Source organism: Babylonia areolata, chromosome 17, assembly GCF_041734735.1.
Source record: "Babylonia areolata isolate BAREFJ2019XMU chromosome 17, ASM4173473v1, whole genome shotgun sequence".
Lineage (NCBI taxonomy): Eukaryota > Metazoa > Mollusca > Gastropoda > Neogastropoda > Buccinidae > Babylonia > Babylonia areolata.
The window spans coordinates 9,770,037-9,784,453 of record NC_134892.1 but is presented as its reverse complement, the minus strand read 5'-3'; the positions used below and the strand labels follow the sequence as shown (position 1 = coordinate 9,784,453).

General features: G+C 40.4%; 1 protein-coding gene across 1 annotated transcript in view; it reads left to right on the top strand.

Moving 5' to 3' along the window:
- The window catches only part of LOC143291642 (uncharacterized), a 363,649-nt gene extending 352,509 nt beyond the window's left edge, over positions 1 to 11,140 (top strand). Inside the window, 2 exon segments of the mRNA XM_076601620.1 lie at positions 3,935 to 4,138; positions 9,379 to 11,140. Coding sequence (XP_076457735.1) covers positions 3,935 to 4,138; positions 9,379 to 9,618 — 444 coding nt within the window. The 3' untranslated portion in view covers positions 9,619 to 11,140.
- The last annotated feature ends 3,277 nt before the right edge of the window (positions 11,141 to 14,417 follow it).

Sequence of the window (14,417 nt, the reverse complement as noted above, 5' to 3'; positions counted from 1 at the left end):
TCTCCCTCTCCCTCTCTCTCTCCATCGCCATCGATTTCAGAGATTTTCTTTTATCAACTGGAACCCGAGAAGATTTTCAAAAGCAAAGAAATGCAGTAAATAACATGAAACGTTTAGCGAAAAAGAAATATTTTCAAAAGTTGATCACTTCTAAGTCTGATAGTAAGTCTTTGTGGAAAGCCATAAATCAGTTGAAAAATAAGAATAGAGCCACACAAATTACATCACTCACAGACATATCCACAGATAGATTTAACTCACATTTCTGTAACATAGCTACTTCAATTATAAAATCAGACAAATCAAACCTTAACTCTTTAGATGCTCTGTTAAAATTCTGTCAATCAAAAAATATTTCATCCACATTAGATATTCCTTTGATATGTGTACATGAAGTTTATAATGCTCTGACCCATTTAAAACAAACTAGTACAAGAGGTCTTGATGGCATAGACGGAAAAATATTAAAACTCTCAGCTCCTATAATAGCAGAATCCCTCACATACATATATAATTTAAGTATTACAAAAAATAAGATTCCCAAAACGCTCAAAACTGCTAAAGTTATTCCTATATATAAGAATGGTGATCGATCTGAACCATCAAACTACAGACCAATTTCTATTTTGCCAATATTATCAAAACCCCTGGAAAATCATATAAATAACCATATTCTTAAGCATTTTAATAATTTTGACTTGTTCCATCCAACCAGTCTGGATTTAGAGCTAATCACTCATGTCATTCTGCGCTAACAAATTTAGTAGATCAATGGCTTACTAACATTAATAATAACGAAATTACTGGAGCCCTTGTTGTCGACTTTATGAAGGCTTTTGATGTGATTGATCATTCTCTCCTCCTGAAAAAACTAAAGATTTATGGTTTGTCTTTGAATACATTAGAACTTATCTCATCTTTTCTCTCTGAAAGAAAACAACTTGTGTCCACAAATGGTTCAAAATCAATGTTATTACCAATTAACTATGGTGTACCTCAAGGTTCTGTTTTGGGACCTATCTTATTTTCTGCATATATTAACGACCTACCCTTATCTATCAAGACACCATGTGAAATGTTTGCTGATGACACCACCATTCATACTAGTCATACTAACCTATGTATCGTATCTCTTTCTCTTCAGGAAAGTATTGACCAATTGATTGAATGGTCCGAACTAAACCACATGTGTCTCCATCCTAAAAAAAAACAAAATTCCTAATAATCACAACAAGACAAAAACGTCAAAAAATATCCATAAACTGTTCGCCTATTTTCATCAAAGGTGACAAGATTGAAGAAGTTGACCACCATAAAATCCTTGGCATCACTATCGATAATAATTTGTCATGGTCACATCATATTTCTCTGTTATGCAAACAGGTATCAAAAAATATCTATCAACTGTCTAGAATCAAACACTTTTTGGATCTTCACTGCCGAAAACTATTTGTCAGTACTTATATAGAATCACACATTAACTATGCTTCGACAATGTGGGATTCGGCGAGTGACAGTATTATAAAACCTCTATTGAGTCTGCATAGAAGAGCTGTAAAATTAATTCTTTTAAAATCTTCATCATTGACTGTATCTGATTATAAAGCTCTCGATATCCTCCCACTGAAAACAAAACTTCTATTTAACAAAGGTCTATTTATGTTCAAAATCATGTCTGGATTTGCTCCCCCCTCGCTGAAGAATAAATTTGTAATCAACACTCATCGTCATCTTCATAAAGTTATGGTACCACTTCCAAGGATCGATCTTTTTAAATCTAGTCTGTCTTATTCAGGGGGCTGTTTATGGAATGAATTATTATCCTGCCTCAATGTAAACACTGTAAAAAGCATCCCTAACTTTAAAAACATATATCGTGCACATTTATTGAAAAACATGTGATTATGTGACACATATCAATTATAAACAAAAAATCATGTATAGATTGTCAATATATATACGCCTCTCTCCTCCCCTGTCAGTCTCTGTGTCTCTCCACTGTCACTGTCACTATATCTGTCTGTTGTCAGCCTCCCCTGCCTTCTTTACTCTTCCTCTTGTCCATTCTTCCTTCCGCTCTCCACCACGCCCCTACCCTATTGTCCTCGTTGTTATTCATCTATCGCGATATTGTATTGTACATACGTTCTATGTTATGTTTGCACATGCTTATGCAATTTTGACGTTGATGTGAATTGACTCTCGCTTTTCTTTTCTTTTTTTTTTCTTTTTTTTTTTGTTGTTGTTGTTGTTGCTTTTTTTCCAATTATTATTTATGCCCAGAGGGCTGGATGTAAAAAAGTACTTTGTGCTTACTCCTTTACCCTCGTAAAATAAAATTTCGTTCGTTCGTTCGTTCTCTCTCTCTCTCTCTCTCTCTCTCTCTCCCTCCCTACTTTCTGACCCCCTACCTTCTGACAGATAAATACAGATTTCAACATCAAGCGCTCCCCCCCCACCCACCCCGAACCTTGCACCCCCCACGCCCCCCACACACACACCCCCAAAACAAGGTTAATAAAATTGACCAGCTTTTTCTTCATTACTTTTTTTTCCTCCCAAAGTTGGCTTTTCCAACCCACTCACCCTGCCCCCCCTGCCCCCCTTCCACACCATACCCACCCACACACACACACCACTCTCTTTCTGTTGCACAATTCTGTTCTCACTTTTTTTTCCTCTCTCTCTCTCTCTCTCTCTCTCTCTCTCTCTCTCTCTCTCTCTCTCTCTCTCTTATCCTTATCCTTTCTGGTGAGAAATGTTTGCAGCCAAATGGCAAATGCCAGAAGCATATCCTGTATTTATTACATGGTAATCTGACTTGTCTTTGAAACCAGTCTTGATGTTTTCTTTTCTTTTCTTTTCTTTTCTTTTCGTTTTCGTTTCTTTCGTTTGTTGGGGATGTGGGGGGAGTGGGGGAGCTGATCAGATTTTGTGAGTGTGTGTTTTCTTTTATGTTTGTTTATTTTCTTGGTGATGGTTTTCACGTGTGTGTGTGTGTGTGCGCGTGTGTGTGTGTGGTTTTGGATTTGGCTTTTGTTATTGTTGTTTTTATGTTACGGTTTTGTTTGGGGGTTGCTTTGTTAGTAGAGATTGCGGTAGTTTTATTTTGAGACACAACGAAACCTGTACCGACTCGTCCTTTCGCGACTATACTGACTTAAATCTGTTCTGACTGAAAACTTGTGTACTGATTCTGGTTCTGTTCTGACTGAAACTTGTACTGATTCTGGCTCTGTTCTGACTGAAACTTGTACTGATTCAGGTTTCCTTTTTTGGATTCGGTTCGATTTGTTCTGACTCCAGTTTCCTTTTGACATTGAATTAAACTGTACCGACTTACATTAATTATACCGACTTAGCATTAATTTGTTCTGACTTAAAATGTGTATTGATTTCAGTTTCCTTTTCGGAAATGAAATACACCTTTTGTTCTGACTGAAAATGTGTACTGATTCCAGTTTCCTTTTTGGAAATGACATACACCTAATACTGACGGTTAATTTATTTTCTTTCTTTCTTTTTTTTGTAAAAAAAAGGTTGAATTAAACCTGTACTGAATCCAGTTTTCCTTGTCTGTTCTATTGGGTGAAATGAAATACACCTATACTGACGGTTAATTTCCTTTATCAAAGACTGAATTAGACCTGTACTGACTCCAGTTTTCGTTGTTCTGTTGGGTGAAATGAAATACACCTATACTGACTTGTTAGTTGCTTATAAAAATTGAGTAAAACCTGAACTGACTCCAGTTTTCATTGTTCTGTTGGGTGAAATGAAATACACATATACTGACTTGTTAGTTGCCTATAAAAATTGAGTAAAACCTGAACTGACTCCAGTTGTCCTTCCTTGTCTGTTCTGTTTGGCAACCTGAAACCCCATCACACACACACACACACACACACACACACACACACACATACACAAATAGGCTCGCCCACTGACGCGCTTCCTGCCCAACACGAGCCAGGACTTTGACCTTCGGCAGCACATCGAGCGCAGCGGGCACCACCTGGACATGTGCCCGCACGTCATCGTCACCACCCACTCCTGCCGGGGCTTCCTACACAAGATGGGGGGCCGCATCAAGACGTGGAAGAAGCGCTGGTTCGTTTTCGACCGCAACAAGCGCAAGGTAGGGAGGAGGATGTTGTTGGTGTTTGTTGTTGTGGTGGTGGTGGTACATGGTGGTGGCTGCTTTTGTTGTGGTGGTGGTGGTGGTGGCTGTTGTTGTATTTGTTTGTTTTTGTTTTTTTCTTTTTATCACAACAAATTTCTCTATGTGAAATTCGGGCTGCTCTCCCCCAGGGAGAGCGCGTCACTACACTACAATGCCACCCTTTTTTTTCTTTTTTCCTGCGTGCAGTTTTATTTGTTTTTCCTACCGAAGTGGATTTTTCTACAGAATTCTGCCAGGAACAACCCTTTTGTTGTTGTGGGTTCTTTTACGTGCGCTAAGTGCATGCTGCACACGGAACCTCGGTTTATCGTCTCATCCGAATCAGTAGCGTCCAGACCACCACTCAAGGTTTAGTGGAGGGGGAGAAAATATCGGCAGCTGAGCCGTGATTCGAACCAGCGCGCTCAGATTCTCTCTGATTACCTCTAAGCCATCACTCCACATGTGGTGGTGGTGGTGGTGGTGGTGGCTGTTATAGTTGTTGTTGCGGTGGTGGTGGTGGTGGTTGTGGCTGTTGTTGTTGTTGAGGAGGAGGAAGGTGGTGGAATGGTCAAGGCACTCATCTGCCAATGCAGTGTCCGTAAGGGTGTGTGTGCTGTTGTTGTTGTTGTGGCTGTTGTGGTTGGTGATGTTGTTATTGTTGTTGTGGTTGTTGTTGTTGATGATGTTGTGGTGGTTGTTGTTGATGTTGTGGTTGTTGTGGTGGTGGCTGTTGTTGTTGGTGATGTTGTTATTGTTGTTGTCGCTGTTGTTGTTGATGATGTTGGGGTTGTTGTTGTTGATGTTGTGGTTGTTGTGGTGGTGGCTGTTGTTGTTGGTGATGTCGTTACTGTTGTTGTCGCTGTTGTTGTTGGGGTTGTTGTTGTTGATGTTGTTGTGGTGGTGGCTGTTGTTGTTGGTGATGTCGTTATTGTTGTTGTCGCTGTTGTTGTTGATGATGTTGGGGTTGTTGTTGTTGATGTTGTGGTTGTTGTGGTGGTGGCTGTTGTTGTTGGTGATGTTGTTATTGTTGTTGTCGCTGTTGTTGTTGATGATGTTGGGGTTGTTGTTGTTGATGTTGTGGTTGTTGTGGTGGTGGCTGTTGTTGTTGGTGATGTCGTTACTGTTGTTGTCGCTGTTGTTGTTGGGGTTGTTGTTGTTGATGTTGTTGTGGTGGTGGCTGTTGTTGTTGGTGATGTCGTTATTGTTGTTGTCGCTGTTGTTGTTGATGATGTTGGGGTTGTTGTTGTTGATGTTGTTGTGGTGGTGGCTGTTGTTGTTGGTGATGTTGTTATCGTTGTTGTCGCTGTTGTTGTTGATGATGTTGGGGTTGTTGTTGATGTTGTGGTGGTGGCTGTTGTTGCTGTTGTGGCTGTTGTTGCTGCTGTTGTGGGTGGTGGTGTTTGTGGCTGTTGACATTGTTGTTCAGGACGAAGGTGGTAAAATTGTTAAGCGCTCACCTGCCAGTGCAGAGTCTGTACGGGTGTGTGTGTGTGTTCTGTATTAAACAATAATGCAGGTGCCGCATATATCATACCTGACCTAAACGCAGAAAAGTTTTATAACGTGGGGAAAAATAAGTCAATCTTTACTGCAGAGTTAGTTGCAGTACTTATGGCATTGTACTTTTTACTGGATTTTCCACAAAAAAATATATTCCAGATTGCTTTTTGTGTTGACTCCAAGTCAGTCATTAATGTTATCAAATCTTTACACTCGAAAGTTAGATCTGAAATTATTATTGACATTAAACATCTAATTCCTTTACTCTCATTGAGGGGTACTAGTACTACATTTATCTGGATTCCTTCGCACTGTGGCCTTCTTTATGATGAGAAGCCTGATCTCTTGTTGTGGCCTTCTTTATAATGAGAAGGTTAATCTCTTGGCGAAGAAAGGAGCAAAGGAATCAGCTGAGTCATCATGTTTATCTCTTCCATTTTCATTGCAGGAATGTTATAGTATAATAGAACAGATCCAGCGATCATACTTTCAGTCAGAAGAAAGGAATGTGGGCTGTTCAAACTTAGAGGAAGAAATAAGTAATATTTATGGAATTGTTGGTAAACATGACCAACGCATTTATAGTAAAAGGCAGATTGCATCATTGATTTGCAGATGGAAACTGAACTGTTTCAAGACAAAATACATAAAAAGTGTTTCCTGTATGTGTGGTAATCCTATATCAAGTGATCATGTATTTACTTGTGACATGTTAAAATGTCATGTACCTCTACCAGCATCTATTCCAATGCAAGAAATATTGGACTCTTCACTTTTATTGCTCAATTTCTTTAAATCATTGTTAAATAGTCCATTGGGTTGGTGTTATAACTTCTTCTTTTTTTCTTTTTCCTTCCCCCCCCCCCCTTTTTTTTCCCCAAGATTCATATACACATCTTGGACTTGTCACTGTTAATGTTGGACTTTTTCAAATGTTTGTTTGATAATCCAGTTGGGTTGTTGTTAAAACCATCTATCTCTTTTTTTTTTCTTCTTTTTTTTTATTCAATTTTTTTTTACGCCTAAATGTTTTAGAGTTGGGAAGTTATTATTTTAGCTAGATTGTAAATGTGATTTTTTTTTTTTTTTTCGTTCTTGCCCTTTCCCTCCCCCCCCCCCCCCCCCACCACCCCCTCCTTTTTTTCCATGTCTAATATCACTTACTGTGGGTAGACGCACACACGCACATGCACACACACACAGGGACACACACAGGGACACACACACACACACACAGGCACACACACAGGGACACACACACACACACACAGGCACACACACACAAAGGTGCGCGCGCGCGCACACACACACACAGAACAGAGGCACACACACACACGCACATGCACACGCACACAGGGGCACACGCACACACACACACACACACACACACACACACACACACACACACACACACACACACACACACACACACACACTCACTCTCTCTCTCACTCTCTCTCTCTCTGTTCAGGGAGATGAAAGAGGACTGGGGTTTGTTTTTTTCATCCTCCATCATCAACTGATGTGACTTTCCTTTTTGAACCGAACAGATGACTGACATTCCCTGTGCATTTTCACATCACGCACCCCAATCCCATCCCTCTGCCGCTCTCTCTCTCTCTCTCCCTCCCTCCCTCCCTCCCTCCTTCCGGCCGCTGTTTTCAAATTAAGAAGCTTCTGTGAGATTTTTTTTTTTTTTTTTTTTTTTTTAAGTTTTCATTTGCAGGTGTGTCATTCAGTTTCCCAATCATTCCAAGGTCGTGCAGTGTAGAACACATAGCTAGCATCAGCTTGCAATGATTTTTGGAAGAAAAAAAAGGAGAAAGTTTTGAATTACAGAAACAGGAACAGAAAAATTAAGTGTGTGTGTGTGTGTGTGTGCGTGTGTGTGTGTGTGTGTGAGTGCATACACAACCAGTCAATGAACTCGAAACAGCAGAGCAAACAACAGCATTACAGAAGATGCACTGAGAAATGGAGCAAAGAAAATGAAAGAGAAAAAAATAAGATAAAAGGGAAGACATCACGTTGATAACACACACACACACACACGCACACACACGCACACACACACACACACACACACACACACACACACACACACACACACATATAGATATATATATATATATATATATATATATATGAATGATTGTATACATACTAAAGAAAAAATACATTACAGTGATGATTAAAGTTGCACCCCATGTCTGTCAGTTGGGCATTAGACTTCTGATCCAGGGATCAAGGTTCGAGGCCTCATTAATTTTCATGATGGTGTTGTGTGTCCAGTTTACTCTGATCTTCATCATTTCAACCAGGTGTGAACGGGTACCTGACTGCAGAAGGAGAATACTTTGCCCCGCCTTCCTGTGCCAAGCCCTAGACATAGTGCATGTCAACTCCCATAGTGCATATCAACTCCCATAGTGCATATCAACTCCCATAGTGCATATCAACTCCCATAGTGCATATCAACTCCCATAGTGCATATCAACTCACATAGTGCATATCAACTCACATAGTGCATATCAACTCACATAGTACATATCAACTCCCATAGTGCATATCAACTCCCATAGTGCATATCAACTCCCATAGTACATATCAACTCCCATAGTGCATATCAACTCCCATAGTCCATATCAACTCCCATAGTGCATATCAACTCACATAGTACATATCAACTCCCATAGTGCATATCAACTCCCATAGTACATATCAACTCCCATAGTGCATATCAACTCACATAGTGCATATCAACTTCCTGCCCTCGTGACCGTAAAAGACTATGGGACCTTTAACCTTTCGCCACACTCAACAGTATTTTCTTGGATCTTCAGTGGCGGTCAAGACGCCAGTCATTTGGATGAACTTAGCACATGTAAAAGAACCCACAAGCACCAAAAGGGTTGTCCCTGGCAAAAGTCTGGGGGTGGCTGGGGAGGGGGGGGGGGAACAACAACACTTTGATAGGAGGAACACAAATGAACTTGCAGGCAGGGGAAAAAACAACAAATATTTTGTGGCACTGCTCTGGGGAGAGCGACTTGTATTTCCCAGAGAGAAATCGGTTGTGACAATAGAATACAATACTATATATAATACAGTACAAAGCTAGACTGTATGTAAATTGGCAAAACAGTTTCTTGGCTGGCTTATGAAGGAAGAAGGATTCAGTCAGGTATCAGAGACAAGAGAGTAATACAATAGTTTGCAATACACTACAAGACAGTGCAATAATATACCATACAATGCAATAATATGCAATACAATATGATGCAATATGCTTCAATACAATATGATACAATGCAATGCAGTACGCTATAATCCAATATGATACAATGCAATGTAGTGCAGTGCAATACTATACTATAGTGTAATTCAATACTATACTATACCATACCCTGCTATACCATACTATACTATACTGTGTTTGCTTGCAGGTGATGTACAATACAATGCAATGCAATACAATACAGTACAGTACAATGCAGTGCAGTGCAATCAAGGGCAATATAGTACAGTACAAGTACAGTACAAATGCAATACAGGACAGTGCAGCACAACACAATTCAACTCAAGACAAGACAACACAACTCAAGACAAGACAGCACAACTCAAAGCAACACAACCCAACCCAGCACAACACAACCCAACCCAACCCAACCCAACACACTCCAACTCACTCCACTCCACTCTTTGCGTTGCAGGTGATGTACTTCACGGACAAGACGGAGAGCAAGCTGAAGGGCATGCTGTGCTTCCAGGCCATGGAGGAGGTGTACGTCGACCACCTGCGCACAGTCAAGAGCCCCAACCCCAAGCTCACCTTCTGCCTCAAGACTTTCGAGCGCACCTACTTCCTCGTGGCACCCACACCGGAAACCATGACCATCTGGATAGACGTCCTCTTCACTGGAGCAGAGGGCTACCAGCAGTACTACACATGACGACTGCTAGTTCACGGGACTCTTCTTCGTCGTCATCATCGTCGTTGTCGTTGCATGGACGGATGGTACAGTGCAGTACAGTACAGATGGCCTTTCCGATGAACCCCCGCCAGGAATCGCTGGGAATCCTGCAACACTTACACGCTGATCGTACTGCATCACATAACACGTCCATTTTTTTTCTTTTTTTTTTTTTCTAATTGATGCTGAAGGTTTAAGAAGTGGAGCTTTGTTGGAGGGGACCGTCTTTGTTGAATGGACGGTTATTGATTTTTTTTTTTTTTCTCTCACTGGAAATGTAATTATTTCAATGCTTACCAAGACCATGTTTTTGGGGGTTTTATATTTTTTTGCTTGGGATATAAGGCGACCATGTTTTTTGTGGGCAAGGGGTTATGAGTGGAACTGCCAGTGATCTGTACTCACAGTTTGCATCGATTCATACCACACTGAAAGAAGTGCATGGCTGTACGCTGGAAAAGATGGGATTTGTATCCGTTCATACCACACTCAAAGAACTGCATGGTTGTATGCTGGAAAAGCTGGGGTTCGTGTCCATTGCTACCTTGCATAGAGAGGTGCATGGCTGTACGCTGGAAAAGATGGGATTTGTATCCGTTCATACCACACTCAAAGAACTGCATGGTTGTATGCTGGAAAAGCTGGGGTTCGTGTCCATTGCTACCTTGCATAGAGAGGTGCATGGCTGTACGTTGGAAAAGATGGGATTTGTATCCGTTCATACCACACTCAAAGAACTGCATGGTTGTATGCTGGAAAAGCTGGGGTTCGTGTCCATTGCTACCTTGCGTAGAGAGGTGCATGGCTGTACGCTGGAAAAGATGGGATTTGGAGTGACAGAACTTATCAGATTTATGTGTAATCAGTCCCGCAGAAGTTACAGTCATGATTTGGTAGGATGCCTTGCAGTCCTGTTTCTTTGTGGAAAAGGATGTTATTGTCCATTCTGCTGCATTTTGCTTGGGGGACAGGCACACATAACTTTGGACGGAAACATGACATCTTTTCAACGGGGAGCAAATATGTTTCATGGCAGTAATGTTAAGGAATGCTGAAATAATATGGCTGGAAAGTTTGGGTTTTCTTTTTTCTTTTTTTTTAAATTGATATCTTTCTTCTTCTTTTTCTTTTCCTTTTTTTTTTAGTGGAAAATAAGGATCTGTGAGGTTCATCTGCAGTTCAAAATGTCTTTTTTGTTGTTCGTTTTTTTCTTTGTAAATAGTTGACTGTTTTCATCAAGGAGAAAAAAAAAAACCAATGGTAGTTTTCTCCATTTACAAGGTTACACAGTTTCAAGAGGAGAGGAAGTGTCTTGGTTTGTTCCAATGTACCTTTCATTTGCCAATGTTCTAGCTGATTTGCAAGCATAAGCAGCAGCATTGACTTGGAAGTTGCACACCAGGTAAATGGAGAGAGTCACCACTCTTTCATTGTTGTTTAATCATTTACTCTCCTGGCCTCTTTGTTCTTTCATTATGCTAATTTGTTAAGAATAAAAAATAAAAAACACACAGAGAAAAAAAAACTGATCATGACGTGCTAGACAGATCTTCTTTATTACTAGTTTGGTACAAAGATAATGACCTGCTACGTAAAACCGTTTCTAACAGCCTGGTGCAAGGATTTTGGCAGTTCCTCAACACCCTATAAAATAGAGCATGGTGTTGTTGTTGATTTTTGAGGGGAGTGGGAGGGGGTGAGAAATCTCTTGTAGAATTAGTTTTTAGACAAAACAAGATGACGTGTTGGTGTTTCAGACACTTGAAACGAAGATGAGGACGTTCAGATTATGATGACACCTGTGACACCTGGTGTGGGTCATGATGCTGTCAAGGACATACAAACAAGGGTGCAGGAAAGACAGTCAGTGGTGGTTCTGTACCAGAGTGTCAGGATGCAACGCAGGTTGGGTGATCAGCGTGGTGCGCTGTGAAGACAGAAGTGAATGGACCAGCACGGCATCAGTGGACACGAAACTGGGTCGTTGTTTTTTGTTTTATATGTATGTGGGAGTCCTGCGAGTTGCATACCCCAAAGATGTGTGAACAGGTTGGAGGGTAACTAGCCCTGTGAAAGGGGTAAGCCCTGTAAAAAGGGTGTCAACGAATGAAAATCACATGCCTCCTTTAATTAAGTGTCGGGTACACTGTAAGGTGACAAGAGTTGACGCGACGTTGACGGTGATGGTTATTGGCACAAACAACAACGCCAGGTGTGGTTGGAGGGTGGGGATGGAGTGGGTGGTTGGGGTGGATGTTTTTACTGTGTCATAGCTGCTGTAAAGGTGTTGCATTGGTGATTTTTTTTAATCTCATTGATTGGTTTTGATCGTCCGCTGGTTTTTTGAAGATGTAAAATGAGTTTTCATATTTAATAATAGTCAGCATATGTTGTTGGTTTGTTGTGTTGTGTTTCTTGATGTTTTTTTGTGTGTGTTTTTTTCAAAGAATGCATGTTTTGTCATTTATCAAAACTTGGTTGAACCAAATATATTGTCAAAGTTTCCATCACTGCATATTTTGCACCTTTTTTCTATCATTAGGTTCTTACGCTTGTCCATGATTATTAGATTCCTAGGCTTGTATTTTATTATTTCTTTTAAGAAATACAGAACCAATTGGACTGCTGTGCAAGCATGTGCATAAAGGATGATAAATGTTTTGGACCAAAGCAACGGCAGGAAGTCAGTAATTGTGTCACTCCTGTAGATTTTTTTTAACGCTTTCAGTCTTGATTTCCCAGCAGTGACAAAAATCGGTCACTACTGTCATGTTTTAGACACAATCTGCCCTGACTTCACAGTATTGAAAGTTCAGAACTCTTGACACTCTCAACGCTTTCAGTTTTTATTTCCCCAGCAGTGACGGTAATCATGTCACTTGCAATGTTTTTACCACTTTCAGTCCTGTTTTCCTAGACGTGAGATGAATCATGTCTCAATTGTAATATTTTTAACACCGTCTGTCATGATTTCACAGCAGTGACAGATCTCACATCATTTTCAAAGTATTTTAAACGCTTTCAATAGTGATTTCAGTCCTGATTTTACAGTATAGTAATAGCAGTCAGAAATCATATCACTCTTGTTAATGTTATTCATGCTTTTCATAAATAAATTTCACTTTGGAGACTTGTAATGGTGTCACTTATGAACTCAAAAGAGTATGACCAAATTTTCTCTGAACAGTTTCTTACATAAGCCACCAATTTTTTTAAAACATAGCTTTAAAATTGAGGTGATGGAAAACTGTTTCTTTCATCTCCGTGATAATGATGTATGATTATTTCATGTCTGACATTTCCACAGCACTATGATGGGGTGGTTTACAAAGAGTGACGGGGCATCCATTCATTCAGGAAACCAAAGTGTGAGATAGAAACACATGAATTATAACCTAGGTCTCCAGATTAGAACTATCCCAGTGCATTATCGTTAGTGGCACTGAAACAAAAACGAAAAAAGGATCAGTTTGTAGACTTGACACACAGGACAATGGAATCAGCATTGGTGAAATCAGTTTGTGCCTGTGTGTTGCTGTGTGTTTGGTGTTTGTGGGGTTGTTTGTAATCAACTACATAGCCCATATGAAATGATCAACAACTAGAAATAAAATATTATTTTAAAAAGTGTGTTTATGAATATAATAAAAGTGTGTTCCATGAATATTGTAGTAACTTTACCTCACTGTGCTTTGATGTTTCAACATTTGGACTTTTTAAAAATATTTTTTTATCTTTGTTAAAATCATATAGACGAGAGGTTTGTGGGGGTGGGGGGTGGGGGGGGGGGGGAGGGGGCGGGGAAGAAAGACCATGGTGAATTCCTTCACTGCTGTTTTTCATTTCTCTCATACTGAAGTTTTGACCTCTCTGCGCATCAGTGAGAGGACATTTTGTTGGAAAAAAAATCATTCATGGACATCTTGGTTCCCACCCCACCCCAGAATTGAAGGTAGATGATTTATCAGATAAAAAAAGAAAAGGGGGGGGGGAACAAGGGGGGGATTGGAATTAAATCCTTGAGAAAGAGAGAGTTTTGTAGGAGGAGGGTTGAGTGTAAGTAAAGGGAAAAAAAAAGCTGACTTCCACACCAACAGGAGAAGATGAATAATGCGGTGTAAGGGAAATAACTCTGAAGAGAACTTGTCATGAAGAGTTCAACCAACATCCCATGTTCTTTTTGCCCCCAGCATGTGTGTGTGTGTGTTGTCAGTATTTGTTTTGTTTTTCTTTGTTATTGTCTGGTTTGGTTTTTCAGTAACTAAGAAAGCTGGACTTATCACTTGATAGCCATCACTTAAGTAATTGGTGTGACATCAGGGCAGAAATAATTAGATGAAATAAATACCTGGCTGTATGGCTACACAAACATTAATTGTACACACACACACACACACACAGTGAATAAATGAATACATGAATGAAGTGACCAAGTTGATAAATAATGCTCACCAACCCCCCTGCCCCTCTAACCCCCACCCCCCCCACCCTCCAAAAAAAGAAAAAAAATGAAGGGGTTGGGGTGAGAGAGGAAGAGGTGGTTGATGTAAATATTTCTTTTAGCAGCTTCAGTGTTGATGAAAAGATTGCTTGCTTTTTTTCTTTTTTTTTTTTATCCACACCCCCACCCCTCCCCCACCACCTCGATCCTGATCCTAACCCTCACCCCCTCCCTCACACCCACACCCAGTCCAGTCATGTTCCCCACCCTCTCATTCTCCACGCCCACCCCCTTCGCCCCTGGTTTTATTTCCGTGTGGTTCAGTCAATGTCTAGTC